Source organism: Sparassis crispa (assembly GCF_003851025.1).
Source record: "Sparassis crispa DNA, contig_000004F, whole genome shotgun sequence".
Taxonomy (NCBI): Eukaryota; Fungi; Basidiomycota; class Agaricomycetes; order Polyporales; family Sparassidaceae; genus Sparassis; species Sparassis crispa.
In genome coordinates, this window is record NW_020939751.1 from 2,018,595 (window position 1) to 2,046,454 (window position 27,860).

Here is a 27,860-nt window from a genome sequence, read left to right on the forward strand (position 1 = left end):
AGCTGTTCGCCTCCAAAATACAGCAAGCAGTCAGTGTCCATGGGAGGAGCCCAAGATCATTGTCGTCGGGAAGAAAGAAGTGCTACTGTATCGCGTAGATATGGTGATCGGGGTTATCGCTAGTCATGCATCATGCTCTGGTCATGCATCGCAATTATTGCAGACGCTCACTATAAAGCACGAGTCATGACCATCGTCACTGGAAACGGTGCGGACAACCGTGAACGTGCCGTCCACGACTTGGACAGGTGCACCAGAACACTAGGCGAGACCGCAGCGTCAACCCGCAGATGATCAAATTTCCCCGCACAGGCCGTATTTTTACCCCGACTTTCACTGCAGTTCGCCACAGGTCCATCATGCGCCCCCTCACCCCCGCCGACCTCAACCCTGCCATCCTCAACGTCCAGTACGCTGTCCGTGGCGAGCTCGCGATCAAGGCCGACGAGATTCGCGAAAAGCTCGAGAGCAGCGATGACCATGGCCTGCCGTTTAGCAAGGTCATATCCTCGAACATCGGTAATCCACAGCAGAAGGGGCTTGATCAGCCCCCTCTGACCTTCCCTAGGCAGGTGAGTGACCCTCGTCGAAATCCCAGCGAAATTCGAAGTTGTAATTTTTCAATGAATCGACCCGGGGAATGCCCAGGCATGGAATATCTACGCTTGACTTAAGCAATACTTGAGTCGATGATGATGACGAAACGCGCTCAGAATTGCATTGCAGGGTTTCGAAATTTTTGATGAGATTTTCTGACTACCGTTTTCCAGGTAGCGGCTCTGATGGAGTACCCCCCGCTCATGGAGTTGGTGAAGGACAAGTGGACACCCGATGTCATTGCCCGCGCCCAGGAATTACACGACGCGAGCGGCTCCATTGGTGCTTACTCTCATAGCAAGGGTGTGCCACTCATTCGCAAGCATGTCACACAGTTCATCTCAGGTAAATTCCTCATTATCCCCTCTACTCAGGGAATACTTTCTGACGCGCCGCAGAGCGCGACGGCTTCCCCAGCGACCCCGAGGACATTTTCCTCACCACCGGCGCGTCCTCAGGGGTGTCCCTCATTCTGAACACGCTCATCACTCCACCCAATACCGGGATCCTCATCCCAATTCCCCAGTACCCACTCTATACCGCAGTCCTCGCACAGTTCAGCGGCGTGCCCATCCCGTATCATCTTTCCGAGCCCGACGGTTGGTCCACGACGCTGCACGAGATCGAAGGCGCTCTCGTCAAGGCTGTGAAGGACGGCATCAAGCCCAAAGCGCTCGTGATCATCAACCCGGGTAACCCTACCGGCGCGCTGCTCGACAGACACACAATGGAGGCCCTCGTACATATCTGTGAAGATAACAACCTTGTGCTACTCGCAGACGAGGTGTACCAGGCGAACCTGCACCGGCCGGACGAGCACCCATTCCACTCGTTCAAGCAGGTTGTGCGCCGAATGGGCTCGCCCGTACCCCTTTTCTCCTTCCACTCCATTTCCAAGGGCGTCTCTGGCGAGTGTGGGCGCCGTGGCGGGTACTTCGAGTGCTGCAACATCTCGCATGAAGTGCGCGCGCTGTTGTACAAGATGGTCAGCGTCAGCCTCTGCCCGCCACTCGCAGGTCAGGTCGGCGTCGACTGCATGGTGCGTCCGCCCAAGCCCGGCGAGCCGTCGTACGCGCTGTGGAAAAAGGAGACGGACACGATCCACGCAGCGCTTCGCCACCGCACGCAGCTGATGGCCGGGCGCCTGAACAAGCTCCCGGGTGTCTCCTGCGTCAACTCTCCTGGCGCACTGTACCTCTTCCCCCGTCTCGAGCTGCCGCCCACTGCCATCGCCGCCGCGGAGAAGGTGGGTAAGACCGCGGATACGCTCTATGCGCTGGAGTTGCTGGAAGAGACCGGTATTTGCGTCGTGCCCGGGTCTGGGTTCGGGCAGAAGGAGGGCGAGCACCATTATCGTGTGACTTGCCTGTGCCCGGGTGTGGAGGAGTATGTCGGCGCGCTGGAGAACTTCCACATGAAGTTCCTCAAAAAGTACAACGCATTGCCTGTGAAAGATTAGTCGTTTGGCGTGCGTCTGCATCGCTCTCTTAGGTATTGTGTGTGGGACTTTGAATACTGGTACGACTGCGTCTGTAGGGTTAACATACCATTGTCACATATTCAATCAAAACAGTACTATTCGAAGTTCACGAGTACGACGATTCGAATTTGACTTATCAAGTTTTCAAAGCACTGCACGAACGGATATGAATGACACTCCCTGGGTACTACGTAGCGCCTCGCGGTACAACTACTATGAGAGATTTACGCTAGGGAATGAATGGTCGGAACTACGAGTCCAACGTCCGAGGATGCAAAGCAACGATAAGAGCCCCGTTGATCACGCCCTCGCCCTTCTTCTGAATCCATCGCCCGAACCGCATCTCCTGCCCGATCCCGGCGATCATCAAAACGGTGTCCGCCTTCACGCGCCGGTTCCCGTTGACGGTGTCCGAGGACGTGTTTTCGTCTGGAAGTGTGGTGACACGGGATGCCCATTCCATGCGGTCAAGCGTGTCTTTTGGCGGTGTGACGAATTGAAGGGAGTTGATAACACCGGGTGCAGCAATGGTTCCGACGAGGGCGAAAGACCTGAGATTGGAGTCGAGCTTCCAAAGGCATATCTGGCCATCCCAGGAACCTACCGGATGAGAGCCGTCAACATCATATCCGTGTTAGGGATGCAGGGAAGGGGCTCACCCGAAGCAAACAGGTCCGAATATCGAAGACTGCCCAGCGCAGTCACCCAGCGCGGTTTACGGACGATGTCCACATCTTCTGTGTCCACCTGTGATTTGTCTAGCCCATGTGCCAAGCCCTGAGTAAATACAGGCTTCTTCTTTTGTGTCATCCATAAACTGATGGACCTGCATGAGGCGCAGCGGTGTTGGAGCGATCATGAGATAATGATGATGAGAACAGACAGAAGGCTGACCCGCTATCCCCGCCACTAACGAAAGTGTTTTCGTCGACCATCGCCACACACTCTATGCTTCCTTCGACGAACTTCTCCTGCGTCTTCCCGTGGGCTTGATTCGCCTTCTTCCCCCCTACAACCGCGGCTCCATCCTCGTCCTCATCGATGTCCATCCCGTCTAGGTCGTCAACCCATTTGCTGCCTCCACCTCCTCGGAATACCAATTGCGTCTCTTCTGGGATTTTCCAAAAACGCACGGTTTTATCTCTGCCGCCGACACTTACAGCTGTCTCTCCGCGTAAAGCATCCAGTGATAGTACTGGGGCTTGATGTCCAAACAACGTCTCCACATAACCCATGGACGAGAGATCGAACATCTTGAGCGTGCGGTCAAACGACCCGGAGTAAAGCTGTGTTGAGGATGATGCGGACGTCCTTGATGTTTTCCGGAAACCCAACGCCTACAGAGAAAGCATGCCCGTTATGGACGCCGGTTGAGCTCGCCTGAGCCGAAGCACACTCACCGAAATTGAGTCTCTGTGACCTCCAAAGCCCTTCACCCACTCGTTCTTCTCGACGTCCCACACACCTACGCGGCGGTCCTTGCCCCCACTCGCAAGATATCTCCCGTCCTCACTCATCGCCAGAGCCCAAACCTCGTCAGTATGGCCTTGAATCTCCGCAACTGCCTTTCCTTTTTCCTTCTCCTTCACTGGGCGGACCTTGTAGAATGTATATGACTTCCGGCCGGTGTACATGTCCCATTTCACAATAGAACCGTCTTTGCTACCGGTAAACAGCCAACGAGCATCCGTTGAACCAACTGCAGCAGTAGTGGGTAGCCGGTGTCCCCGCAAACGAAGCTTTGGAGCATGCGTAAAATCGTACTGAACTTCACATGAGCTTCGTCTACCTTCAAATTGGTGGAGACCATCGCACCGATTCCGCGACAAATAGATGCACTTTGCCTGCATGCTCCAACGCATCCTTCTGTAGGCGGGCGGATATTAACTCTCTGTCAATCTCCGCAGCGTCGAATTCTCCCTCCGCTAGATTTTCGTGAAGTCAATCCGCATGGTGCAGCTTGGAAGCACAAGGAAAACACACCTGTCGCAAGACCCTGTTTCACGCTCTCCAGGTACAGTTTCGCCAGTCTCAACCTCTTCTCCGCTGGGGTCTCGTCCTCATCCTCCTCTCCACTCTCGTAGGCGTCTGGAAGCACGTCCGGTGCCCGCAGGTCCATTTCGTCGATGCCCTCCCCTTCGCCTTCGTCTGTTTCGTCCGACAGCTCCTCATCTCGCCTCTTCCGTGAGTTGGGCGTCCCACCGCTAGCTCTCCCTCTGCCTTTTGTTGCTGACTTGCCATTCACGCCTTTAGCGAACTTCTTGGATGTGGATGGCCCGCTTTCCTGCGTCACCGACCTTTTCCGTTTGCGAGGTTTAGACGTGACAAAAAATGAATCTGGCATTCTGCGAAGCGTGGAGATTATAGGATAGACTTTGTTGTCAGATAGTCATGGAAATCAGAGGTGGGCACGATGAGCAAGATCCAGATTGCACCGAGAGTACTACACTAGGCAGCAGTCTTCGCGAGACGCGATGGAAAATCTATGCAAATCACGTGCTACGAACTTTGCACGTTTTTGGAACATTTCAGAGACGGTTCGATATAATAATCTATAGATCTACTCAGATTTCGTTGGTGTCGGCGAACGTCTGCGAGATTCAATTTCTCCGTTCCGCTGTCGTCTCGGATGCCACAGAGACGAGAAGCCTGCATTGAGGCTGCTGATGCTTCTAAGCAGTAACTTATATTAGCAGGTTCTGATACGGAGCTTCAGTCCACGGGTAAGCTCCCATTGTTCCGAGTCCACATCGGAATGCATCTCCTCCACTTCGTGATGATCTGCCAGATATGGAGGAGCTGTGCAGCAGTCACTCGTCCTCGAGGACCCAGCTGCAGGTCAGGCCTGATCTGGGAGAAGTCGGCGCAGCGGGATTTCCGCCACTCGAGCATTTCACCGCTAATTTCGTCGTCACAGATTGTCACAGTAACGTGTCCCCTGTTTGCATCTGTTGTGGCTGTGGCGGTATATAGGTGGAGGGGGTAAAAGCCCGCCAACCTTTCATCCTTTTCGACCTCATGGTGATACTCATTGAGCAACATTTACCTTTCGCAGTGTTGCCCGTGTCCCAATAACGCACGCTCGAGCGTCGCGGGCGCACCGGGTGTTCTCACTCGCGTCTGGGGCGTTGTCACCTTCGAAATCTATTGCAACCGAATATCCTATCATCAGCAACACCAATCTCGAAGTTTCCAATATTAATCATGGTGCGTCTTGCACATACATTGTGTTTGCCCCTTTGAGACCAACCCCTGTGCATTTCTTTTGAACTCCAGGTTTTTGTAGGCGATAAGAAATACGCATGGTACGTGACGCGTCATCTTCTGCCTCGTTTCCACGCACTGAGAATAGTACTTCTCAAGTGAAACATGCATAAAAGGTCACCGGTCGTCATCATGCAAACACACCGATCGACCTCTCTACGAAATCAAGAAGAAGGGCCGCCCCGTTACCCAATGCGAACATTGCCGCGAGCTCCGGAAGACCAAGCAAGTGCACGTCAAGTGCATGTGTGGATCGAAGGAGAGGGAGGACGGAGAGGGGGCATCAGCGTCTAGTAAGAAAGGTGACTTCCCGGTACACCGCGCGCGGCCCCCAACTGCGTGCTGACTTTAAAGGCCTTTTTTTCGCTTGCTGTTCTAGGGAGTGTCAAGGTTCCGGCTAACGCCACATTTCCCAGTGGCTTGCCAGAAGAGCTGGAGGCGTCGGTCGCATTTCATCTTGGATCAGACGGCTCGGATTCTGACCACAGTGGTGAGCAACTTCTTCCTTCTGCAGTCTCTGAAAATGTAGCTCATCCTCGTTAGGACATGGTTCGTCAGGCCCGTGCAATTGCAAAGATGGCGCGTCGTGTGATTGTTGCACACCTCGTGTTCCCCGCGGTCAGCGTTTGATCAGAGACCGCGATCGTCGTGAAAGCCGTGGCAGTCTGGAGGGCATCAAGTCTCCGCCCACCGCTGATTCTGAGCCGCAGATCACACAGCCCGCTGGACTCGTCGTCACTGCCAACTCAGGAGAATATCGTCCAGTCCTGCCTCGTCCTGTCCCGCAGCGTCAGTCTTCGCCTCCGAAGGCTGTTGAACACGCTGGATCTGTCGCTATGAAGACGACGATGGTTCGCAATCAGAGTCATGGGCAGATGTTCTATAGCCCTTATGGCCGGGCATACGAATTCACCCGTTCAGCCGACTACGTTTCCGAGCCATCAACCTCTCAGCGAATGTTACAGCAAGAACTCTCAGGCACAAGCTCCCCTTATACCGACCAACAGCCCGCTGTCATGTCAGACTCGATGCCCTCCTGGTTTCCATCGTTTAGTGTCTCCACTCCCGGCGGAACTACCGTGCCCACGACGTTGTGTGGCTGTGGTTCGTCCTGCGCTTGTGCAGGATGCGCCATCCACCGCGGACCAAACGTCGACACCGGTGCTTCGTGCGCCAATCCGGGTGCTTGTATGGGTTGTCTCGACTGTGCCATACTCTCTATACCCGCATCTGTTCCTCCCGATTCCGTGGAGGGTCAGCAGGAAGCTTCGCAGCTTCAAGCCATCGACGACTGGATCCGCCAGGTGTCCTCCATGCTCGGGTCGGCCTCCGCCTCTAGCCAGCCCGAGCCATCCCTCCGTGTCATACCTGACGAGGGTACAGGGCGCACGAACGACGCCGGCCTGCGTTTTGATCCGAGCATGCTGCAGACCTATGCGCTCTGGAACGAGCTACAGAACGGGCAGTTGCAGGGCCAGCCTGCTCAGCGAGCGCCGGAGGAGTGCTGCAGCGGTCGCTGCAAGTGCCCCGCGGGCCTGTGCTCGTGCTCAGCGGACTGCTGCGGTTGCTGCCAGGGCTGCGACTGTGCCGAGTGCCCGCACGAGGAGAATCCCAACAGGATGCTTACGTTCGCCATATCTGGCGAGCGCTCGCCGTGCTGTGGTGGCGCTGACCAGGCGCATCTTACGCCGCGTTCCCCAGTCGCAGTTGTGCCGGGATGGAGCGGTCAGTCGCTTACCGTCCCGCGTACGTCTCTGAGTCGCGCGTCGTCTTCGTCATCGCACTCGTCAAGCCATCAGTCGTACTCGTCTACACCGGGGTCTGTCCATGATGGTGCGGCGTCGCAAAGCGAGGACGTGCATGCCCTCCGTTCGTCATTGCGGATGATGAACACAGACATGGATATGGACATGGATGTCAACATGCATGTGCCTGCGTCACAGATGAACTCTCCGTCGCCAATTCCTATACCATCTACCGATCCTGATCATCGGACTAGTTCTGGTTCTGTAGAGTACGGTGTGGGTCCTGGTATTGTACGGATGTTCTAGTTTGGATGTCCGTTTCTTGGCGCTTGATTCTACCTTCTGTGCATATCATTTCATTGTCCATTGCACTTTTTGTTGTCCTTTCTTGATCCATGTAGATAGGCGTCCGTCAGCCACGCGAGTCTGCTCATTACTGATGATCTTGCCCTTCCCCTCTGGAAGGAACTTGTATTTGTAAAGACTTGTTGAGCTCCATCGTGTCGACGTAGTGGGTGGGCGAGGTGTACGGTATGAAGCAGTAGCAGCATTATATTTGTGTACGCTAATAGCATTCACCGAGAGCCGTGCGTTCCAATTTGTCACAGGTTAAAATTTCCTGCATACTCAATCCTCGATTCTCGAGATGTCAGATAAACGTAGCAAGAACACATCGCGAAGTATACTACAAATCTCCTTACATGCCATTGCAATGCCTTCTATGAGCCGCATTGCAGTTCAAATCAGTGCTAAATCGCGAGAGCAGGGTCGGTATACATCAGAACACACTAGGTGTGATACTTTGTATCCGGTATGTAGTTATGGCCAAACATGATGCTTACAGTTATCATCGCAGAGCACCGCAGTCAACGTAGTTGTTTGTTTGGTTTGGTAAGATCGTTATCTCGGGATTTCCCTATTGCCGCAAATGCGCACGTTCTGGGTGCGTTCTGGTATTCCTCGATGATTTAGTGATCTTGCAGTCTCCACAGCCTTCGTAAATATGTGCGTGCGTCCTTTGTCTATGCCGAAATTTGACATTTCGCAAGGACTCTAGGTACTCTCGCATGCACATACGAACGTCGAAATGTCCAAGGGCATGGTGAACAGCTGTCATGCGCACTTTGAGGGCAGCGGCTCAATGACCTGGACCACGTCACATCTGCTCGCTGCTTGCGTTTACAGCGAGGTATAAATCCCAAGAAATGGAAACAACTTTATTGCAATTGCTACGTCCTAATTTGATTGGATTCCTAACTTGCGGATTGTGAAGTCATACATCAGATGCCCATGTGTTAGCACCGGGGAAAGAAGGCGCGCAAGCTTCAGTGCAATATTATGTGCAGGTAAAATTTCCTGTAGAAAAATCACACTTCTGGCTATAGATACCCTGCAGGTGAGGGAACTGGGTCTTTTCATTCCTGCGGCACTTAAATCTCCTCTCACCGAAGATGCAACGCCTCCCAGCATCGTCCTTCTGGCTACCCCCTTTTACTATTGGTATTAGCAAGCCTTTGTCGCACACGATTCATCTGCACGAGAAAACTGACAGCGGTCCGACAGACTTCACGTTCACTACTAGCACTGACTCACCCGACACGACACTAATTTTGCGCATTGCGCTCGAGCAGAGCGATCCCACATGTCCCGAGAGAGCTCATTTCGATGTCAGCACAGTCCCGCCCCGACTACGGTCTCACCAAAAAGGGGCGTGTACGATTCATCCGTACTTTGCTGGTGATCGTGTTTGGGAGCTTACATGTTATCTCGCTGCCTGAGCTAAGCAATTCGTCGCTCCAGCAGCGAAGACCGTAGCTGTGGTGAATGCTTGCTTGACCGCTCGCGACGTCACAAGTTCGAGTACTGTCGCGTCGGCAACGGACTGGTTGAGCTTTGGCGACCCAGTCAGCAAGGCGAACAGCCTATTCAGCTCCGCTTTCTCGGTCTCAGGCTTTACCCACATTACCCGCACAAATGTTGGAATGCAGTCAATTCGCACGCCTGAGTAGTCCATGCCTACTTAAGATAGCTTCTGTGTGCTCCTGCTCTATGACTTGCAGTACCTCTATAGTAGACCCACTACTCCTACCACGCAGCCGTCCAACCCCTCCTGGTTACGTGCTTTCTCTGTGATTTGCAAACGAAATAGATCTTGAGGTGCGTGGAATAATCACGGTATATCGTCTGCATCAGCAAAACGTCACATTCACCTTATTGGTCTTAGCGAGCTGAAATCAGACCTACCAGACCTCTCAGACCACTAAGTGCTTCAGATGAGTGCGTCTGAATCCATGAGGTTAGCTTCTGAAACCAGACATGTAAGTGGCAATTCAGACAATTCCAGACAAGTCAGAAAGTCTTCCAGACAAACTCAGAGGATCTTCCAGACACTTTAAGACACGAATAAGCTAGAATGGATATATTTAGAACTACAGTAAGGACAGATACTACGTCTCCAAAGTACATAGTACAGTCGGAAACTTACGCAAGAGTCCACAAACAGGGGCACGGGGTGAAGCGGCATCATCATCGTACGACTGTCGACCCACTTCTCAGTGCACTCCTTGGCTGCTGGCGACGGGTACTTGGAGGATGGGTGAGAAAGTGTGGGTGGCATGTACTGGTCGTTCTGTGCTGATTTCGTCTGGTAGAAGCAGCACCCGCGGCCACGGCATTCATCATCCTACAGGACTCGTTCTACTTCACGGTGCGTCCGCCCTCCAAGTTGTGTGCCTGCTCGAGTTAGTACCAACCACCGCATGTAAGCACCGTGCAGAGCCCTGGTCGGAATGCGTACTGCCGTCAGCAGGTGTTCGACGAAGCAGCATGCGGATACTACACTGATTCGGACAGTTGAATACTGCCCAGCTGCTAGTACTGAAAGTCAATGTCGAAGGGACAGCGTGTATCAGTAGTCAATAGGATGAGAGAAGGCTAGAACTCAGCGGTGAAGGCAACAATTCTGTACGCAAATTATTCGTATCAGGATGGCGAGTGCTCGCGGAGGAACAAACACGGTCCTCACGTACCACTGTGCCGGTGCTGCTTCTTTTGATTGCCATTCAACCGGCTTGAGGAGAAGCGAGGGAGAAGTATATTTTCGTAGCCTCACCTCTCGTGTACCCTTGGATGAATGTTTGGGCGAAGTGCGAGCATCTGCCGGCTGTGCAGGGCAGGAAATCGCATGGGCGAGAGATGACGTTGGGCCTCTCGCAGGTATAAAGGTCAGGTCAGTACATCCTGCAGAGCGAGTGCCTCTGCAATATTTCTGATGAGTGACATTTATCATTGATTGGGGGAACAGTGCGGCCGAGGGATGAGCACATCCCTCGGCCGCAGTTCCCATAACAGGCTTCGTGAAGACCTCCGGGATGAATTTCAGGCTGAACGGCGAGCCGTACACCACCATCGGGTAAACTTCCCTCGTCTTGCTGCGTGAGTGGAGGACCACCGTAGCCCCATGGAAAGTAAACATGAGCTGGGAACACAGAAGTAAACTAGCAACAATGACGGCCAAAAACTCGCCGAATGTGATACCATCCTGATCATCAAAATGAAACAGAGTTCTGTTGCTTGCCTTCATCACATTGTTTGTCAAGCCCTACTGCAGTGAAAAAAAGAAAATCAAGGCCTCCTCGAGCATCAGCAGCTACTAGTGCGTTCTCCGCATGCTCGAATCATCCTGTTCACGGCCACTGTACCACTCATTACTCACAAAATCTCCGAACTAGTGAAATCCAAAGAGGAAACTTCAGAGATAATACGGAATAGCGCGACTACTTACATTCGATCACAAACTCATGCTCCGCTTCATGAGTCCGGGGATCCTGAAGCAGGCTCAAGAACGAACTTGCAGAGCAAGGAGGAACGCGGGCCTAGGTGCTTTGTTTGGTCGTGTTTGGCCAAGTTCAACAAAATCACGTGGTTCCCTCTTACAATTTCACACATGGGATCGTTGAACTCGATGAACGTTCTTGTTTCAGTTAAATGTTCACGTTCGAACTCCTGCCTGCAATCGGAACCATCTCAAGAATGCTCACTAGAATGTGAGGCACTGTGAAATTGTTATCATATACCTGCCTTGAAGATCCCGGCTCCAGCTACCTGTGTTGCATGTACTGTATATGGCTAACTCGATACGCCCAGGAATAGGATGGAAGGTATATGTACAAAAGTGAGCATGGTGGCAGAACAGCCAATGGGCATATGTAGATGCTAGAAAAATTGCTCAGTGCTAGGTACTTAGTGACTATATGAACATTAGTCGTAGGCTCGTTAACCAGCCTCTAGTATATAGGAAGAAAGAGTCGTTCCTCTATATAGAGGCTGGATCCTCGTATGAGGGGCTTCTGAGAGGTCCCCCGTGGGAATGGCGGAGTTTGACCATGCCGACGCGGCAAAAATGCGTACAAAACTTGAGATGTGAAGGAGGCAATGTGACATACAATGCATATAAAAAATTTAGCATAGCTTCCAGGAAATGAGTGGCAAAATTTTCAGCACTTTTCGCTGGCTGAACTATTGTGCAATGCATTTATTTTCCTACTGCACAGAGGGAGCTCGGCGTTCACCCGAGCAGAAGCTCGCGTCATGATCATGTGCAAATCATGTGAGGGCAAGCTGCCGTTGCGCCGACGTCAATATTCAAACTCAACGTTTCCCACGGGGGACCTCTCAGAGGCCTCTCATACGAGGTTCGAGACTACATTAGTCGTCCTTTAGAGAAGGCCTTGTAGTAGAGACACTTGCCGTGAAGATGCTTCAGACATTTAAGTGAAATCCAGACATCTCAGACGCATCCAGTGGAATTAAGTCATTATCAGACGCTGACGTTTCCCTGATGTGCTTTGCTGATGACGGACTTTGGTAGACATTATCGCAGGCTTTCCGCAATGTCGTCCCACGTCCGTTGGTCTCGCAACGGATATTTTCACCGTTTGAACAATGACAGCCTCTCAGGCTCTTTGGACATCGTGCATTGGCCCTTTATCTTGGCTAAGTGCGCCTTCAGTGTTTCACGACATCTCGTCGTGCTCATCTTGTGTCCAATTCAATAATCTGAGCAATGCGTATGCACAGCTTGAGGCTCGAGGAGTGTCAATCGTTATCCGGTTCCGGAGATGGCCAAGTGTTTAGTGTTCCGGACTCCACAACAGTGTTGTTGCATGTATCCGCATGCAAAGAACAAAAAGAAATGGTCAAGTGAGCTGGTAGTCCGTCCTCAATGAAATCAGATTGTCAACTGCAGAGTAATCATATCACTTCCGGAGGCTCAAACCGCTCTGCTTGCGAGAACTACTTGTACGTACTGAAACAAGGAGCTTGGGTGGCATGACGAGCAAATTTTGCACCTGTAACAGAATTGCTGAAATGCTTGGCAGAAGTGACCTAGGTATTGGAGATATCTCCGAAGCGATGCGAACGACGTTTGCGATATCAGTTGAGGCCGTAAAAGTTCGGCAAACGGGACTGTAATTTACAGCCTTGAGACGTTGTCTACAGCAGGAAGATGTGCAAGATAAGGACATCAGCGGGCCTGAGCCAGTGGAAACGAGAATTCATGGAGCAAATGGAGGTGTTCCGCCGAGTCCAAGTGTTGGGCAAGGAAGGCAGCGGGCACATACATTTCCTAGGATGCGGTGTACTAGATGGATACCGAGTGCTGACCTGTATCTTCTGTACAGTGCGCCGAAGAGGAGAAAGGAGATATGCCATATCGTTACGAGGACTCTATTCTCATGTCCGGGAGTCCAGAGCGGGGCCGTACAGACTTCCTGAGAAAGCCGGGCCGTATAAGCTTCTTGAGACCACCAGTGGAAAGCTAGAGTTCACAGCCTCTTCCATATGGATGCGGAATCGTGCGAAACGAGAAGCTAAACAGTGCTGAGATCTGAGGCCGTTTGGGATTTTTTGCGATTCTGTAACAATATGAAAGGGCTGTAAACCGCATCAACTGCCAGTGAACGTCTTGCAGCGGTCCGTACTGCCTTGCAAAGGACAGGTAACAGAAAATGCGCACGTCGCTCCAGTCAATTCCCAGAGCGAGATAAACGCCCGCCTGTACATCATCATCATCCGTGACATAGATGTAAGATCGCAGTTGACAGCTGCTCCACAGCCTATCAACGTCTGCAGCTTTGGGACTCCCACAGTAAGAAATATCAGGTTGCGCAATCGCCTACTCAGTCGGTCTCCGAACACTGATAAGTAGTTCGTGGAACATCAGAGCCAGTAGACGGCGCCAATCCATAGGTCGCATGGGTAATGTCCGAGTAACGAAGCCTCTGGACAGCGTGAACCCCCCCCCCCCCCCAGGTAGTACATTTCCCACTAGCGGGGCATACCTGTGCAAAGCTAGTAATAACAGAAACCATTAATGTCTTCAAGTGCTGGCTGACCAACCTCGTTGACTCGCAATTCATGTTTCGAATACTAGATGGTATATGTACTACTTTTTGGAACTGTTGTTAGTACTTTGTGGCTCACATGCCGAAGAACTCTTGCACTCACATATCTGGTAATTCATGTTCCAACACGTCGGTGACGTTGTGGGGGCGATTTGCAAATAGCACGGTAAGATTGCGATCTCCAATTGTGAGGCTGCCAGTGGCGTAAGGTCGGTAAAAAGGTGGACCAAATTTGACCACCCGAGCTCCAGTCAAATCTGTTCAGATTACGAGGGGACACTGAATTCCCAATGAATAACGAGAACAGTACCCGTGTCTGTGACTATACACGACAAACGATTCTTCGTTATCATAATTGAGAAGCGAAGAGTTCATGACGCCCTATGTGATCCGTCGTTCGAGCCGCCGAGAGTCCTCGATTCGACGTCGGCATCACTATTTCCCCCTCTGCCATGAACACTGGGAGGGTAATTCACATTTGTGGTGCGTAGTGAGAAACATATTGCCTCTTCAGTGCGCGTGTTGAATCCTAGTACCGTACATTTACGAAAAATCTCAGAAAGTCTCAAAAATCGAGAGAAATTTCCTGGCGAGGTCTCTGAGAATCTCTGTGACGCGCCGGGTGAGTCATCCATCTTCTATCATAATCGCTCAGGCTCTACTTATAAGTTAGTCACAGTAGTACACCCTAACGCTGGCCGAGGTGCGTAGCATCGCAATACTCGTAGGCAATCCAGAATGCGCAGTGCTACATCTGTGGGGATTGGGCAATCTGGACACGGGAAGCATGATGATTGTCATGTGCCAAACTGCAAGAAACGGCTTCAGGACTTCTGGCAGCTATCTTTGACCTGAGGGCTTCAGCCATCCGTACCGTCACATGCAGGACCCGCATGCTTGTCATTCAGCCTGCACAAATAGCAGGTGAGCATTGCATATCTCTATCTCAATCTATGCTTCTGGCCCAAGGACAGCAAGCAATTGATCCGATGAACGTATGCCACAAGGCTATGAGCTTCATACAAGGGTTTCTTTGTGCAATTCCTGGTCGCCTTCATTTGAGATCGGTGACCCCTCAGCTATAAATTGCCCCTTAGGATGTCGAGCCTTCCGCTCCTGTGGCTTGCACCCCCCTTAACGCGAAATGATCTCTGCTATCCTACGCGTCGTTTCGCTCTTCACGCTTACACTGGGAAAGCATGTCTCGCGCATGCATTTGCGCGAGAAACGAGAGAGCATCCCGACAGGCTTTACGTTTACTGGTTCTCCCTCATCCGACACTCTGCTTGACCTCCGCATCGCGCTCGTGCAGAGCAATCCCGCGGGTCTTGTAGACGCGCTCTATGATGTTAGCACTCCCTCTAGCCAGAACTACGGGAAGTATCTGACCAAGGAAGAGGTTTGTGCTGTGTCCTGGATATTAGGATTATAGTGAGAACTGACCAACTTTCCACCCAGGCCGCGCAATTTGTCTCTCCGACTTCGGAAACCGCAGCCGCCGTGAACTCCTGGTTGCAAGCGAACGATATCACTGCGACTGCGATTACCCCGGCTGCCGACTGGCTGAGCTTCAGCATCCCGGTCAGCAAGGCGAACGATATCTTTGCTACTGAATTCTCGGTCTTTACCCACTCCAGCACCGGGAAGCAGACGATTCGCACGCTCGAGTACTCCATTCCTGCAGAGCTGCAGAGGCATCTGGACATCGTGTACCCAGGTACTACGTATGTGCAGCGTTAATAATCCCCATTGTGTTTGCATGCTGATTGAAGTCTCGACTAAAGCTTCCCGGTCTACACGAACAAAGGCCGGATTTCTTCCACGAGGTCGCGCGTGCCCAAGCGCTCTGTTTCTGCGAGGCAAGACTGCTCGTCAACCATCACTCCGTCCTGCCTGCAGTCTATTTACGGTATCCCCGCCACTCCTGCGACACAGTCGACCAATCAGCTGCTTGTGACTGGCTTCATTGGTCAGTACGCGAATCAGGCAGACTTGCAGGTCCGTGAAATGTTGTCGCAAGGATCATACTGAATTTATTCGACCACCAGACATTTTTGGAGGATTTTCGCCCAAATATGAGTTCGTCCACGACGTTCGTCCTCCAGCTCCTCGATGGCGGTTCTGATCCTCAGGGTGGTAGTGACGCTGGTGTTGAAGCTGTGAGCTGTATCGTTCTGCTTTCGTACTATCCTTCTTCATACAATATTGTATCACAGAACCTTGACACGCAGTACACCACTGGCATCGCGACCGATGTTCCCATCACTTTCCTGTCGGTCGGTTCCAACAACAATGATGGTTATCTCTCAGGATTCTTGGACGTGGCAAACTACCTTCTTGCAGAGAACTCCCCGCCGCAGGCGATGTCCACCAGTTACAGCTTCAATGAACCTGGAATGCCCAGCGACTTGGCGAAGTATGTCGCCTTGCAGCGTGATCGCAGTCTCTGGTTGTGGCTAACTTGGCTCTGACCACAGCAACCTGTGCAACGCGTACGCTCAGCTCGGTGCGCGTGGCGTGTCCATCATGTTCGCCTCTGGAGACGGTGGCGTTTCTGGAGGTCAGTCTCAAGGCTGTTCTACGTTCATTCCCACGTTCCCCTCTACCTGCCCTTAGTATGTTTTCTGCCATAAGACGACTACAATTTCTAACACTGTCTATGCTTTAATTCACAGCGTGACTTCTGTTGGCGCCACGAGCGGCGTCCCGGAGACTGCTGCGTACTTCTCCAGCGGCGGTTTCTCCAACTACTTTCCGGTCCCTTCATTCCAGCAGGGGGTGGTGGACTCCTACATCGCCGGCCTCGGTAGCACCTACAGCGGGCTCTACAATGCGTCTGGGCGCGGGTTTCCCGACGTGTCCGCACAGGGAGTCAATTTCGAAATCATCGTAGATGGATCTCAGGAGAGCGTGGACGGCACGAGCTGCTCGAGCCCGACGTTCACGAGCATCATCGCGCTGCTGAACGATCAGCTCATCGCGGCGGGAAAGCCTCCGCTTGGCTGGCTGAATCCGTTCTTGTACTCATCGAAGGGTGCGTCGGCATTCAATGATATCCCTTCCGGAACGAACCCAGGATGCGGCACCAACGGTTTCTCTGCGGGCACTGGATGGGATCCTGTGAGTTTTTGTCTGCCCTCCGCCCTTGGATGTTCATGATCGTTGTTCGCAGATCACCGGTCTTGGCACTCCGAACTTTGCCAAACTCTTGACTGCGGTCGGTCTTTAGGAGAACGTAATGACGGAACTGCACATTAGCTGATGAAGAAGATTATGGCCATGAAGTGACCTCTCTGATGTTCCGGCAAAGCCTAAGCACAGTTGTTCGTCTGTAAATGTAGGCGCTCACGAGAATGACGACATTGATGAATTTTATGTGATGAGCGTCAGTATCGCTCAATTGTGAAATAAATGAAACCTTTGACACAAGAACTTTTCGCGGAAAGTCTTTTCGCTCCCGCGTAAGTTGAATCCAGAGACCATCGGGGACCATCCACAACGTAATGTTTGTGAGATATCAATTACTTGCCATTGTTATATGTATCGGCCATCGCCCTCACTGTAATGCCCAGCGCCACCAGCACGAAGTACTTAGAATATCAACACTTCCTCCGCAGAAGCTCCACCCCATTGAACCCGGATGGCCGATTCGGAAGGTCGCACACCAACCGGCGGGTACTTCGCCAGCCGGCGAGCCACCAGCTTTGCAAATGGGCTGTAGGTCTGTAGGACGTGTTCGACGGGATACTACGGCATATCTGTTCCACATCAGCATCCTTCAAGGAATCAAGTTGTCAGCTGCAGAATAATCATACAAGTTCCGGTGGCAGACCCCGGTACTTAGAAGATAGTACAGTATGAATTACGCGTACATACTGTGACCTTAGTTCACCAAGCAGCTTGAGCGACATCACCGGTGCTGATGTCGAAGGATTTATGAGTGAATTTTGCGATTCCTGAGAAATCGCCGAGGTCGCAGAACTGAGCCGAGTAAGGAGGACATCTTCGAAGTAATGCATAAGATATATTCTTGACCTCAGTTGAGGCTATCGATGCTCGGCGAACAGGAACGTGATGAACAGCATCGAGACATTGTCTAGAGCAGGAACAAGACCTTAAAGCGCGTGGAGGTGTTCCGCCGAGTGGATGCGTTGTACAAGGAAAACAGCAATCATATGCATTTCCAAGTGATTTACCAGATTCATACAGGCTGTTGGCCTGTAAGAAGCAGATATGCAATGTCGTTAGGAGGACCCCATTCTCATGTCGGGGAGTCGAGAGCGGAGCCGTATAAGTTTCTTGAGACTACCGGTGGGAAGCCAGAACTTAAAATGCGTCAACCGAACGTCTTGCGGTGGTCCGTACTGCCTCATCAAGGACAGGTGACAGAAAACGCACAGTCGGGGCCCCAAGTTAATTAGAGCCAGGCGAAACACCTATACATCAGCGACATATGAGATTCTGAGCGGTCAGCACTCGTCAGCAATCAGCTGGGAGATATAAATCCCTGGTGAGTTTCCCCCCTGCGGTACATTGCTCTCGTTAATGCGTGAGGGGCTCACCTGTACATGTGCAAAGCATTCGAAGTCATCACTGTCGAATTCTGGCTGACCAACTTCGAAGTTGATTTATGATCACAACTTCCTGTGTCTAGATGAACAGCCATTTGTGACTCCGAGTCGCATGCCGGAGAACTCTCGCCCACATGTCTCGTAACGTTCTGACAGTGACACGTCAGTCGTGACGGTGAACGTTGCGGAGACGATTTGCAAATAGTACTGTAAGATTGGGATCTCCGATTGTCCAGACTGGAAACTTTGGCAGCCTGCAGCGTAGAATCACGATTATCATCATGTTGCCACCGGTGTCGAGGCATACGAGGACCTTCCGGTGCGTACCATGCACGACAACGACTATGTGTGCAAGATAGAGAATTACCATATCGTGATTAAGAAGCAAAGAGTCCGCCGGGAGGCCGTGAGTCTCCGATCCACGTGCTCGCATCCTTCAAGTTGTTGAAACTGTTCTCCCCTCTTCCACGGAGAATGGGAGCGCAATGATTTGACAGTTGACATTCGTGGTGGGTAGTGAGAATCGTATTCTCTCTTCAGTATGCACAAGCAATTCTATGTCCACTGGCAAGTGAGTCATCCATTTTCTAAGCTACAATCTACCAAGTTACACTCTTTAGAAATACTTGCCAAGGCGCGTAGCACGACAATATTATCGTCGGCAATCCAGAATACGCATGTGGAGTGGTACACCCGTGGAAATTGGACAATGTGGTCACGAAGCACCACGATTGTCATGTGCAACTGCAAGAACTCCGGCTTGAGGACTTCTGCCATCTCCGGCGTGAGGCCTGAGGGCTTCTGTCATCCACGCCGTCGCCTCTCCTGCTTATTATTCAGCGCCCGTAAAGAGCGTACGTCGAGGCTCTATCGCAGGTACAGTACCAGTAGGCATTGCGTATCTCAATCTATGCTTCTAGCGCAAGGACAGCAGGAAATTGATCCGACGAGCATGTGCCACAAGGTTACGCGAGCTTCATACGATGGTTCTGCGCGTTGTGCAGTTCTTTGTCGCCCTTATTCAAGATCGGTGACTCCCCGGTATAAATTGTCCCTCAAGATGTCGAGCTTTCTTCAGGGTGTTTGCTCCTGTGGCACTTGCGGTCCCCTTCAAGGATTAGGGCGAAATGGTCTCTGCTATCCTGCTCGTCGTTTCGCTCTTCACACTTACACTGGGCAAGCCCATCTCGCGCATGCACTTGCGCGAGAAACGAGACAGCATCCCGACAGGCTTTACGTTCACTGGCTCGCCGTCACTGGACACCATACTCGACCTCCGGATTGCGCTTGTGCAGAGCAATCCCGCGGGTCTCGTAGAGGCGCTCTACGATGTCAGCACTCCCTCTAGCCAGAACTACGGGAAGTATCTGACCAAGGAAGAGGTCTGCACTCTGTCCCAGATGTTACAATGATGCCGAGAGCTGAACAAAGTTTCCTGCATACAGGCCGCGCAGTTCGTCGCTCCGACTTCGGAAACCACAGCCGCCGTGAACTCCTGGTTGCAAGCGAACGATATCACTGCGACTGCGATTACCCCGGCTGCCGACTGGCTGAGCTTCAGCATCCCGGTCAGCAAGGCGAACGATATATTTGCTGCCGATTTCTCGGTCTTTACCCACTCCAGCACCGGGAAGCAGACGATCCGCACGCTCGAGTACTCTATTCCTGCAGAGCTGCAGGGACATCTGGACATCGTGTACCCGGGTACTACGTATGTGCAACGTTAATTATCCCTATTGCGTCTGCATGCTGATTGAAGTCTCGACTAAAGCTTCCCGGTCTACACGAACAAAGGCCGGATTTCTTCAACAACGTCGCGCGTGCCCAAGCGCTCTGTTTCAGCGAGGCAAGACTGCTCGTCAACCATCACTCCGTCCTGCCTGCAGTCTATTTACGGTATTCCCGCGACCCCTGCGACACAGTCGACCAATCAGCTGCTTGTGACTGGCTACATTGGTGAGTACGCGAATCAGGCGGACTTGCAGGTCCGTGAATGAAATATTGCCGCAAGGATCATACTGAATTTGTTCGACCACCAGACATTTTTGGGGGATTTCCGTCCAGATATGAGTTCGTCCACGACGTTCGCCATCCAGCTCCTCGATGGCGGTTCTGATCCTCAGAGTGGTAGCGATGCTGGTACCGAAGCCGTGAGTTGCGTCGTTCTACTCTCGTACTATCCTTCTTCATACAATATTGTATCACAGAACCTTGACACGCAGTACACCACTGGCATCGCGACCGATGTTCCCATCACTTTCCTGTCGGTCGGTTCCAACAACAATGACGGTGATCTCTCAGGATTCTTGGACGTGGCAAACTACCTTCTTGCAGAGAACTCCCCACCGCAGGCGATGTCTACCAGTTACAGCTTCAATGAACCCGAGATGCCCAGTGACTTGGCGAAGTATGTCGCCTGCAGCGTGATCGCAGTCTCTGGTTGTGGCTGACTTGGCTCTGACGACAGCAACCTGTGCAATGCGTACGCTCAGCTCGGTGCGCGTGGCGTGTCCATCATGTACTCCTCTGGAGACGGTGGCGTTTCTGGGGGTCAGTCTCAAAGCTGTACCACCTTCATTCCCACGTTCCCCTCTACCTGCCCTTAGTATGTTATCTGCCATAAGACGATTACTGCAATTTCTGACACAGTCTATACTTTAATTCACAGCGTGACTTCCGTCGGCGCCACAAGCGGCGTCCCGGAGACTGCTGCGTACTTCTCCAGCGGCGGTTTCTCCAACTACTTTCCCATCCCCTCATTCCAACAAGGAGTGGTGGACTCCTTCATTGCCGGTCTGGGTAGCACCTATAGTGGGCTTTATAACGCATCTGGGCGCGGGTTCCCCGACGTGTCCGCGCAGGGAGTCAACTTCGAAATCATCGTAGACGGATCTGAAGAGGGCGTGGACGGCACGAGCTGCTCGAGCCCGACGTTCACGAGCATCATCGCGCTGCTGAACGACCAGCTCATCGCGGCGGGCAAGTCTCCGCTTGGGTTCCTCAATCCGTTCTTGTACTCGTCGACGGGTACCTCTGCGTTGAACGATATCACTTCCGGAACGAACCCCGGATGCAGCACTAACGGTTTCTCCGCGGGCACTGGCTGGGATCCTGTGAGTTTTTTCTTCTGCCTGTTCTGCGCCTTCGGCGGGGTCATGACCGTCGTCTGCAGGTCACCGGTCTTGGCACCCCGGACTTTGCCAAACTCTTGACCGCCGTCGGTCTTTAGTTTAGCGAGACATGATCATGAAACTGCATGAAGAAGACTATGGACATGAAGTGATGTCTCTGATGTATCGGAAAAGAAGTTTTGTCCGTCTGTAAATATAGGGACTCTCATGGAGGTTTTGGCGTTGGTTTTTACGAGAATGATGACATTGATGATTCGCATTTCGTCGTGATGAGCATCCAGTTGTACTAGGTATCGCTGAATGGAAGGTATCGGGTCACGGCGGCTAAAGGCTCGCAGCTTCAATGATACTACGCTAGCGATCATCAGGGAGGGAGAGTTTGTCACTGAAAACCTAAGGTCAGGATAAATAGCAAATGGTCACGTAGGGACATACATGTACTGACGCCCCCCGCACATCATTTTTTCTACCCAATACCAAGAACCACAAAGCATCACCTTGACCGCGTTGAGGAATACTGCTTTGAACTTCCGAGCAATATGTGCTGCGGTAGGAAGTTGTTACAATTGACATCCACACGATACATTACAATGATCCCAAATGGGAACTATATGTTTTCATGCCTGCAGCAGCATCATCTGTTGTGTCCTACGAGTGGGACCAAGTTGGCTTCCTCTTCTCCGCGAACGCACCCATACCTAGCACAAGCAAGCATCAGCATTCGCCCACACATTGTCACAACAAAGTCAGCCGCAAAACAAGCAGACGCACCCTCCTTCTGGTCCTTGGTCGCAAACAGCGCATGGAATAGCCTGCGCTCGGTCTTAAGGCCCTCGTGGAGTGTGCCCTCATACGCAGCGTTGACGGACTCCTTGCCCGCCTGCACCGCGATCGCGCTCTTGCTCGCGATCTGCTCCGCGAGCTTCACCGCGGCGCCGACGACGTCCTCCTCGATGCGCGAGACCACGCCCCATGCGGCGGCCTCCTCCGCGGAGAAGTTGCGGCCCGTGAGGGTAAGCTCCATCGTGCGCGACTTACCGATGGCGCGGGCGAGGCGCTGGAGAGGAGGGCTACACAGGTTAGAGGAAGGCGTTGCGGAAAGAGAAGGGAGAGGGATAGACGTGCCTGCGTGCCTCCACCACCAGGGATGACCCCGAGGTTGATCTCGGGCTGGCCGAAGACGGCTGTGGGGGACGCGAGGATGATGTCACACATCAGCGCGAGCTCACAGCCTCCGCCGAGCTGCGCGGGCCGCACGGTCAGTTCATCGTGCTGCGGGAGGAGGGGAACGCGTACCGCGTAGCCGCTGACGGCGGCGATAACGGGCTTGCGGATGGAAGTCATGTCGGACCAGTTCTCGAGGAACTTGTTTTTGTACACATTAGCGTCTGTCGTGAACCATGAGCGAGCGCTGTCGAAGAGTCCATGAACGCGAGAGCGATTGGCGATTTGTAGACGACACCGTCTTCTACTTTAGTCACTGGTCGCCGACAGCTAAACTTCATACGGCTTGGACACCACCACAGCAGTCCCGCTCCCTTGCTCAGTGCATCTTGCACACGACCGCATTGGTTTAACAGCCCGAACTGCGACCACACTCACAGTCCTTGTCCTTCATCTCCTTGATATCCGCGCCGGCCGCGAACGCACGCTCGCTCCCAGTGAGCACGAGCGCGCGAACGTCGTCGTCGCCATCAAACTTCTCGAGCGCAGCATTCAGTTCGAGGAAGAGGGCTGAGGAGAGCGCGTTGAGAGCCTTCGGGCGGTTGAGGGTGATCTGGCCGACGCCGGAGGCGGGCCGCGAGATGAGGATGTGCTCGTACTGGGTCTCGGTAGACATGAGCCGGATGACTTGCAGGCGGGGCGCAGCGAAGCGCACGGCGGTGGTAGGGCTGGCGCGAAGGGCGGTGGCGGTGAGGCGGAGAAGAGACATTTCGCTGCAAGTGTTGGGCTCGTCGCCGAGCGTCTCATTCTTATATCGCTGAGCAATGCGTCCGGGCCCGGCTGCTACTTCTCCCGTATACATTCCACGCCTTTAGTTTGCGCTCTCGGCGAACGCGTTTCGTTGTGTGTATTCATTTTCTGTTCTGCGAAAGCAGTGGTAACCCACTATTAGTATTTCGAGTTGGAGAGACAGATCGTCTACGGGTCGGTCTCACAGCAAAGGTGCTACAATGGTTTGAGTATCCTATACTAATGGGTGTCCAGCCTGAAGAACACGCACAGGCTTTCCGCACAACAGTAGACTGTCAGTAGACTCATCGAGGACGAGGAAAGACGCGCTTTGTGGGGCCCCAAACAACACGTGTGTACGGTACACACAGTTGCGATCGCACGGTACGAGCCGAGAGACACTGCCAGGTGTCCTCGAACTTCAAACATATCGTGATGTTAGAATACAATTCAGTACAGGTACAAGAAAATTCGACTTCGGCATCATTCGATAAGTATGTCATTCACACTCGCTAGAAAATCAAGGAATCGTATCTTCTTACATCATGCACCCGTGGTGCTGCTCATGATATGTGCCAATATTGGCCAACGATATGTACCGTTCGTCACAAGTGCAATATGTATGTAGCTGCCTTGAAATTAATCTGTCGAGTGGAACTTACATGAAACACACTTTAGTCCATCAAATACCTCAAATATCGCATAACGGCCGAAGAAATTTTGTGTCGCTTACTCGCGGGCCCTGCTCCCTCCCATGTCGAAACTCAGGCGCGAAGTGCAATGAAGGAAGACCGTTGAAAATTTAAAGCGAATTCGTCGGTGAGCGGACGACGGACGCACACGGCGAAGATGGAGCAATACTCACCATCTCAATCTCTGTGTGACGGCAAATGTGCGGGAGACGTGGTGTGATACCATACACTCAAATTCACAAGTCCGCATACATATGCGATCTACACAGCAGCTTCTAGCGGGCAGAAACACAGGTCAGAGGCTCAACGAGAATCAGATCACAGCCATTACGACGGTCACATTCATGACCACAAGAGTGTATCACATACAGCGAAGAGTTCGGGGATGTCCTTGTCTCACTCAGAGTCACTCTCCCCTCTCTAAAAACCCTATTCCCGTATTCCGGACCTTGTTCACGAAAGACTCATACCACCGCGCGATGACGGCCAAGGGCACCATGCTCTCCGGGGCGAGTGCCGCGCTCCCGCCCGAGCCCGCGACGAAGCTCGCGATGTAGTTGAAGAGGTGCTTCACGATCCGCTCCGCGAGGAACGTCGAGTCTGGTGACTGCGCGGGCCTTGCGAGTGCCGAGGGGAGGTTGGCGACCTCCTGCATGATGACGGAGAGTGGCTCGATTGCGATCCCGAGGATGGCTGTGACATCTGCGGATGCGTTGTCGGCTAGTGGCCGCCCTGTGAAGGCGTCGTGCGCTAGGGACGAGGATGCGGAGAAGGTGCCCCGCAGACGGAAGATGGCCGATGGTTTGTCGTTGGACAACCTGGGGAGCGTTGAGCGTTCTTACGCACGCAAAGAGAGGACTGCTCACATTCCCAGAAGCTGGAACCCTCTCCCTGGCCAATGGAAGTGTACTGTCGCTCCATAGCCTTCAGGAAAGGGCACTGCGTCGAAACACACGCGAGTCAACGAATAACGTGGAGATCGTTCGCCAGCCACCGACCATTTCCAAGGAGGAACACGCAAATGTGGTTGATGGTGCTGGCGGCTGGTAGCTCAAAAATTGCATGCGTGTCATCGACCTGTTGAAGATTTGTTTGGAGAAGGCGGCCAGCGACCAAGCAGCCGAACATTGTGGAGAGTATGAAGATGAAAGATTTGGCCGAGTGTGGAGAATCTTGAACACTGCCAGGATAATGTTCAGGTTATATAGTACCGACTCCAACTTTATATTATGGCGACGTAGCCATGAACGTGAGCAGAACATTCGAGCATCTTCAGCAGGTCAACGAGGCCTATACTGTACGGTCGTCGATTGAACCAACTTGAGAAACGTGCTGCTGACGTCGGCTGCCACAGTCATGGTCTTGTGTCGTCCCTTCACCACCATCGCCACCCTCTACTTACGCGTCTGGGAAAAGATGAGACGGAAGTATTAGAAGAGTCAGATCGCTCAGTCTCCGACTCTCCGGAGCCGACGAGAGGCGGATTACTCAGGTGGAGGCGGGGGCGAAACGCTCATTTGCACCTTGTCACCAACCGCCATGGACCATGACGAACTTATGAACTGCAAATTCTCCCCTCTTCCAAAGCCTGGGTCACTTTTGAGACATCTCTCAATGTCGGACGTGAGTTACATGATACAGATATCTGCAAGCCGGGCGGGCTAATCGTTGTGTGGACGGTTCGCCGTGTTCTGAAGGACAAACCGGTGTATATGCCGTTACAAACCCTGCCCGCAGATATTCTTTTCGAAGTTGCAAGATACCTTGCCAACACTGATGTCCTTCACCTGAGCGTCACGGTGAGCCCCGCAGCCAACGCTCCGGCCCAACACGCTGACCGCACACAGTCATGGACGGTCTACGCGAAGCTGATCCCAGCCATCTACGCTGTCGTGGACCTGCGTGGTGCCGGGCAGTGCAATCACACGCTGTCCATGCTCCAGCGTTACCCCCACGTCGCCCGCCACGTCCGGCGCCTGGTCGTCCGCCCCGAGCGCAGGAACCGGCACGACTCCCTACCGCACGTCCGCGAGTGGGACAAGGCCGGCATGGTCTCGCGCCTCGTCGTCACCACCGCGCGGTACATGGATGTGCTGCAGGCCTTTGAGTGGGACGGCGAGGACATGCTCCCCGACGACAGGATGTGGGTCGAGCTGCGCCTCCGGTGAGTTCCCGGGTCCTGTTCCCGTGTTCTGAAGGCCCGTGCGCGATCTCTGTCTACGTGCAAAAGCCTATCGGTATCGCTGCACTAGGTTAGAGTTTCGACGTGCAGCTCTGCCGAGGTGGATCCGTGCCGCCCAGAGCGCGCCTGTGTAGCGTCCAGTGTACTCATACCCGCCCTGTGGTAGTTGTCCGCTTCTGAAAAGCATTGGTGTCTCTCTCGGGTGTTTCCTGCCTCGTCCCACCAGCAATGTACGTCATTTATCCCTCTTGTTTGCATAATCCTAACGATCATACAGTTGTTCCAATTCAACGGTCTCGTTAGTTTCTCATTGACTATGAAAGATGGATTCTATGCGCACCAACTACACGTTCCTTCTCGAGGTCGGTAGTTTAGTTCAATCACGTATTCCCCCGAATAACGCGTCATTTCGCGTACAGAAAGCGAACCGTTATTCACCCGGCTTTTGGACATGCTCACACGACGCTGTCCTGACCTGGAGTCCCTGTCGATTGCGGGGACGTCGAACGAAATTGCAGACGCAAGCCTCTTCTGGTCCGCGCGTTGGCCCCGCCTGCGTCTCCTCGAGCTCGGAGACGTTATTTCTGCCCCAGAGCCTTTCCTTGCATTCCTCGAAGCCCACCCTACACTCGAGGGCCTGTACTTACTTGGTCGTCCGAGAGCCTTGCCCGACTTCGTGACGCTCAATAGAGAGACCTTACCGTCCCTGTGCGACTTTGCCGGCTCTCTAGATACCCTTCGCGCGCTACTGGAGCGTGGCCAGACTGGACCGACTTCGCCGCCTTCGCCGCTCGCCAAGAACCTTCACCGACTATGCGTTCCGGACCCCATGCAGCTCCGCGAGCTCACTCCGCTCACGATATCGCATGTGCTCGTTGACCTGCAAGGGCTCACGTCTCTGGAGCTTACCTTCGCGCCTCACAGCGGACACGACAGCAACAGCGCATTCCGCACCATCGTAGCTGCGTGTCCGCAGCTGCTCGACCTTAAGCTCACTTGCGTGTGCAAGCCATCTTTCTACCTGGTGGGTATTCCTATTCACGTCGCCATCTTTTGCTCAATATTTCCTCTGCAGGAATCCTTCTCCCGCTCTCTTCGCAACCTCACGCGCCTGCGCACATTCGCGCTCACGATAGTCCCCTTCGCGGGCGAGGAACCGATGTATGCCGGCGCGGCGCGCATGGCGTTGGCGAACCCGCGGCTGCACTCATTCTCCATCGCCTACATCCCGTACCACACAACGCCGCGCCCGCTGCCCCGCACACTCGAGCGCGCCAACTTCGAGCTCCTCGTTGACACGTACGGCATACCCGTTGGGCTGCGCATATGCGAGTGGCGAGCGCGCCTGCCGCCCTGGAAGGCGGTCGCGCTCGTGTGGGACGCTGGAGGGCGGGGGAGGCTCGCGGGTTGGCGCAGCAGCAAGCGGGGGTGGACCCGCCAGTGGGTGAATGACCTTCGTCAGAGCGGCCATCCTGATGCGACGGGCAGGGGCTGGGCGGAGCTTCTGCTGGAGCGCAGTCCTGCCGGCGAGGAGGCGCGGATGCTGATGTTCTGCTTTATCCTGGTCGTGCTAATAGCGCTCAGCATTACGGGAAGGGTGATAGACGATACTTACAATAATAGCAGGTAATTGAAATTTCATGACCATATTTATTCGATATTTCCTGGATTCCACACACTCCGTACTTAGCGTCTGATATGTATTCCATCTTTATGATAACGCCGTAGATTTAATGCATTTTACGATCCACCGGCAGCACAGGAGGGCGCACAGGCGGCCAAAGTGGAGCTAGCTATTCGACCTGAAGTGACATTTCTGGGACGTTTTTGGACTCGTC

The 27,860-nt window shown here is 53.1% G+C and overlaps 8 protein-coding genes across 8 annotated transcripts; 5 read left to right on the forward strand and 3 right to left on the reverse strand.

The window, feature by feature from the left end:
• Nucleotides 1–359: 359 nt before the first annotated feature.
• SCP_0507060 (Probable alanine) lies at nucleotides 360–2,056 on the forward strand (the record flags this gene model as incomplete). Its single annotated transcript, XM_027758763.1, has 3 exons — nucleotides 360–572; nucleotides 771–942; nucleotides 996–2,056. 3 exons carry the CDS (start codon nucleotides 360–362, stop codon nucleotides 2,054–2,056), a joined length of 1,446 nt encoding a protein of 481 aa, XP_027614564.1.
• Nucleotides 2,057–2,327: 271 nt separating this feature from the next.
• SCP_0507070 (Uncharacterized WD repeat-containing protein) lies at nucleotides 2,328–4,421 on the reverse strand (the record flags this gene model as incomplete). Its single annotated transcript, XM_027758764.1, has 6 exons — nucleotides 2,328–2,677; nucleotides 2,737–2,903; nucleotides 2,972–3,414; nucleotides 3,478–3,840; nucleotides 3,893–4,002; nucleotides 4,061–4,421. 6 exons carry the CDS (start codon nucleotides 4,419–4,421, stop codon nucleotides 2,328–2,330), a joined length of 1,794 nt encoding a protein of 597 aa, XP_027614565.1.
• An 860-nt stretch (nucleotides 4,422–5,281) lies between these two features.
• On the forward strand, nucleotides 5,282–7,392 carry SCP_0507080 (copper-fist transcription factor; the record flags this gene model as incomplete). The annotated part of the gene is made up of 5 exons (XM_027758765.1): nucleotides 5,282–5,284; nucleotides 5,354–5,382; nucleotides 5,441–5,634; nucleotides 5,721–5,831; nucleotides 5,885–7,392. 5 exons carry the CDS (start codon nucleotides 5,282–5,284, stop codon nucleotides 7,390–7,392), a joined length of 1,845 nt encoding a protein of 614 aa, XP_027614566.1.
• A 7,245-nt stretch (nucleotides 7,393–14,637) lies between these two features.
• SCP_0507090 (Tripeptidyl-peptidase sed2) lies at nucleotides 14,638–16,722 on the forward strand (the record flags this gene model as incomplete). Its single annotated transcript, XM_027758766.1, has 8 exons — nucleotides 14,638–14,892; nucleotides 14,952–15,217; nucleotides 15,278–15,491; nucleotides 15,542–15,652; nucleotides 15,710–15,909; nucleotides 15,971–16,108; nucleotides 16,169–16,613; nucleotides 16,666–16,722. 8 exons carry the CDS (start codon nucleotides 14,638–14,640, stop codon nucleotides 16,720–16,722), a joined length of 1,686 nt encoding a protein of 561 aa, XP_027614567.1.
• A 2,469-nt stretch (nucleotides 16,723–19,191) lies between these two features.
• On the forward strand, nucleotides 19,192–21,293 carry SCP_0507100 (Tripeptidyl-peptidase sed2; the record flags this gene model as incomplete). The annotated part of the gene is made up of 8 exons (XM_027758767.1): nucleotides 19,192–19,446; nucleotides 19,510–19,775; nucleotides 19,836–20,049; nucleotides 20,104–20,214; nucleotides 20,272–20,471; nucleotides 20,532–20,669; nucleotides 20,733–21,177; nucleotides 21,237–21,293. 8 exons carry the CDS (start codon nucleotides 19,192–19,194, stop codon nucleotides 21,291–21,293), a joined length of 1,686 nt encoding a protein of 561 aa, XP_027614568.1.
• Nucleotides 21,294–21,843: 550 nt separating this feature from the next.
• SCP_0507110 (ClpP/crotonase) lies at nucleotides 21,844–23,221 on the reverse strand (the record flags this gene model as incomplete). Its single annotated transcript, XM_027758768.1, has 5 exons — nucleotides 21,844–21,893; nucleotides 21,967–22,252; nucleotides 22,321–22,437; nucleotides 22,492–22,583; nucleotides 22,798–23,221. 5 exons carry the CDS (start codon nucleotides 23,219–23,221, stop codon nucleotides 21,844–21,846), a joined length of 969 nt encoding a protein of 322 aa, XP_027614569.1.
• Nucleotides 23,222–24,246: 1,025 nt separating this feature from the next.
• Nucleotides 24,247–24,968, reverse strand: SCP_0507120 (Protein OPI10 homolog; the record flags this gene model as incomplete). Its single annotated transcript, XM_027758769.1, has 3 exons — nucleotides 24,247–24,658; nucleotides 24,707–24,779; nucleotides 24,839–24,968. 3 exons carry the CDS (start codon nucleotides 24,966–24,968, stop codon nucleotides 24,247–24,249), a joined length of 615 nt encoding a protein of 204 aa, XP_027614570.1.
• Nucleotides 24,969–25,454: 486 nt separating this feature from the next.
• SCP_0507130 (hypothetical protein) lies at nucleotides 25,455–27,652 on the forward strand (the record flags this gene model as incomplete). Its single annotated transcript, XM_027758770.1, has 7 exons — nucleotides 25,455–25,463; nucleotides 25,538–25,639; nucleotides 25,688–26,004; nucleotides 26,189–26,252; nucleotides 26,300–26,384; nucleotides 26,442–27,046; nucleotides 27,098–27,652. 7 exons carry the CDS (start codon nucleotides 25,455–25,457, stop codon nucleotides 27,650–27,652), a joined length of 1,737 nt encoding a protein of 578 aa, XP_027614571.1.
• Between the last annotated feature and the right edge of the window lie 208 nt (nucleotides 27,653–27,860).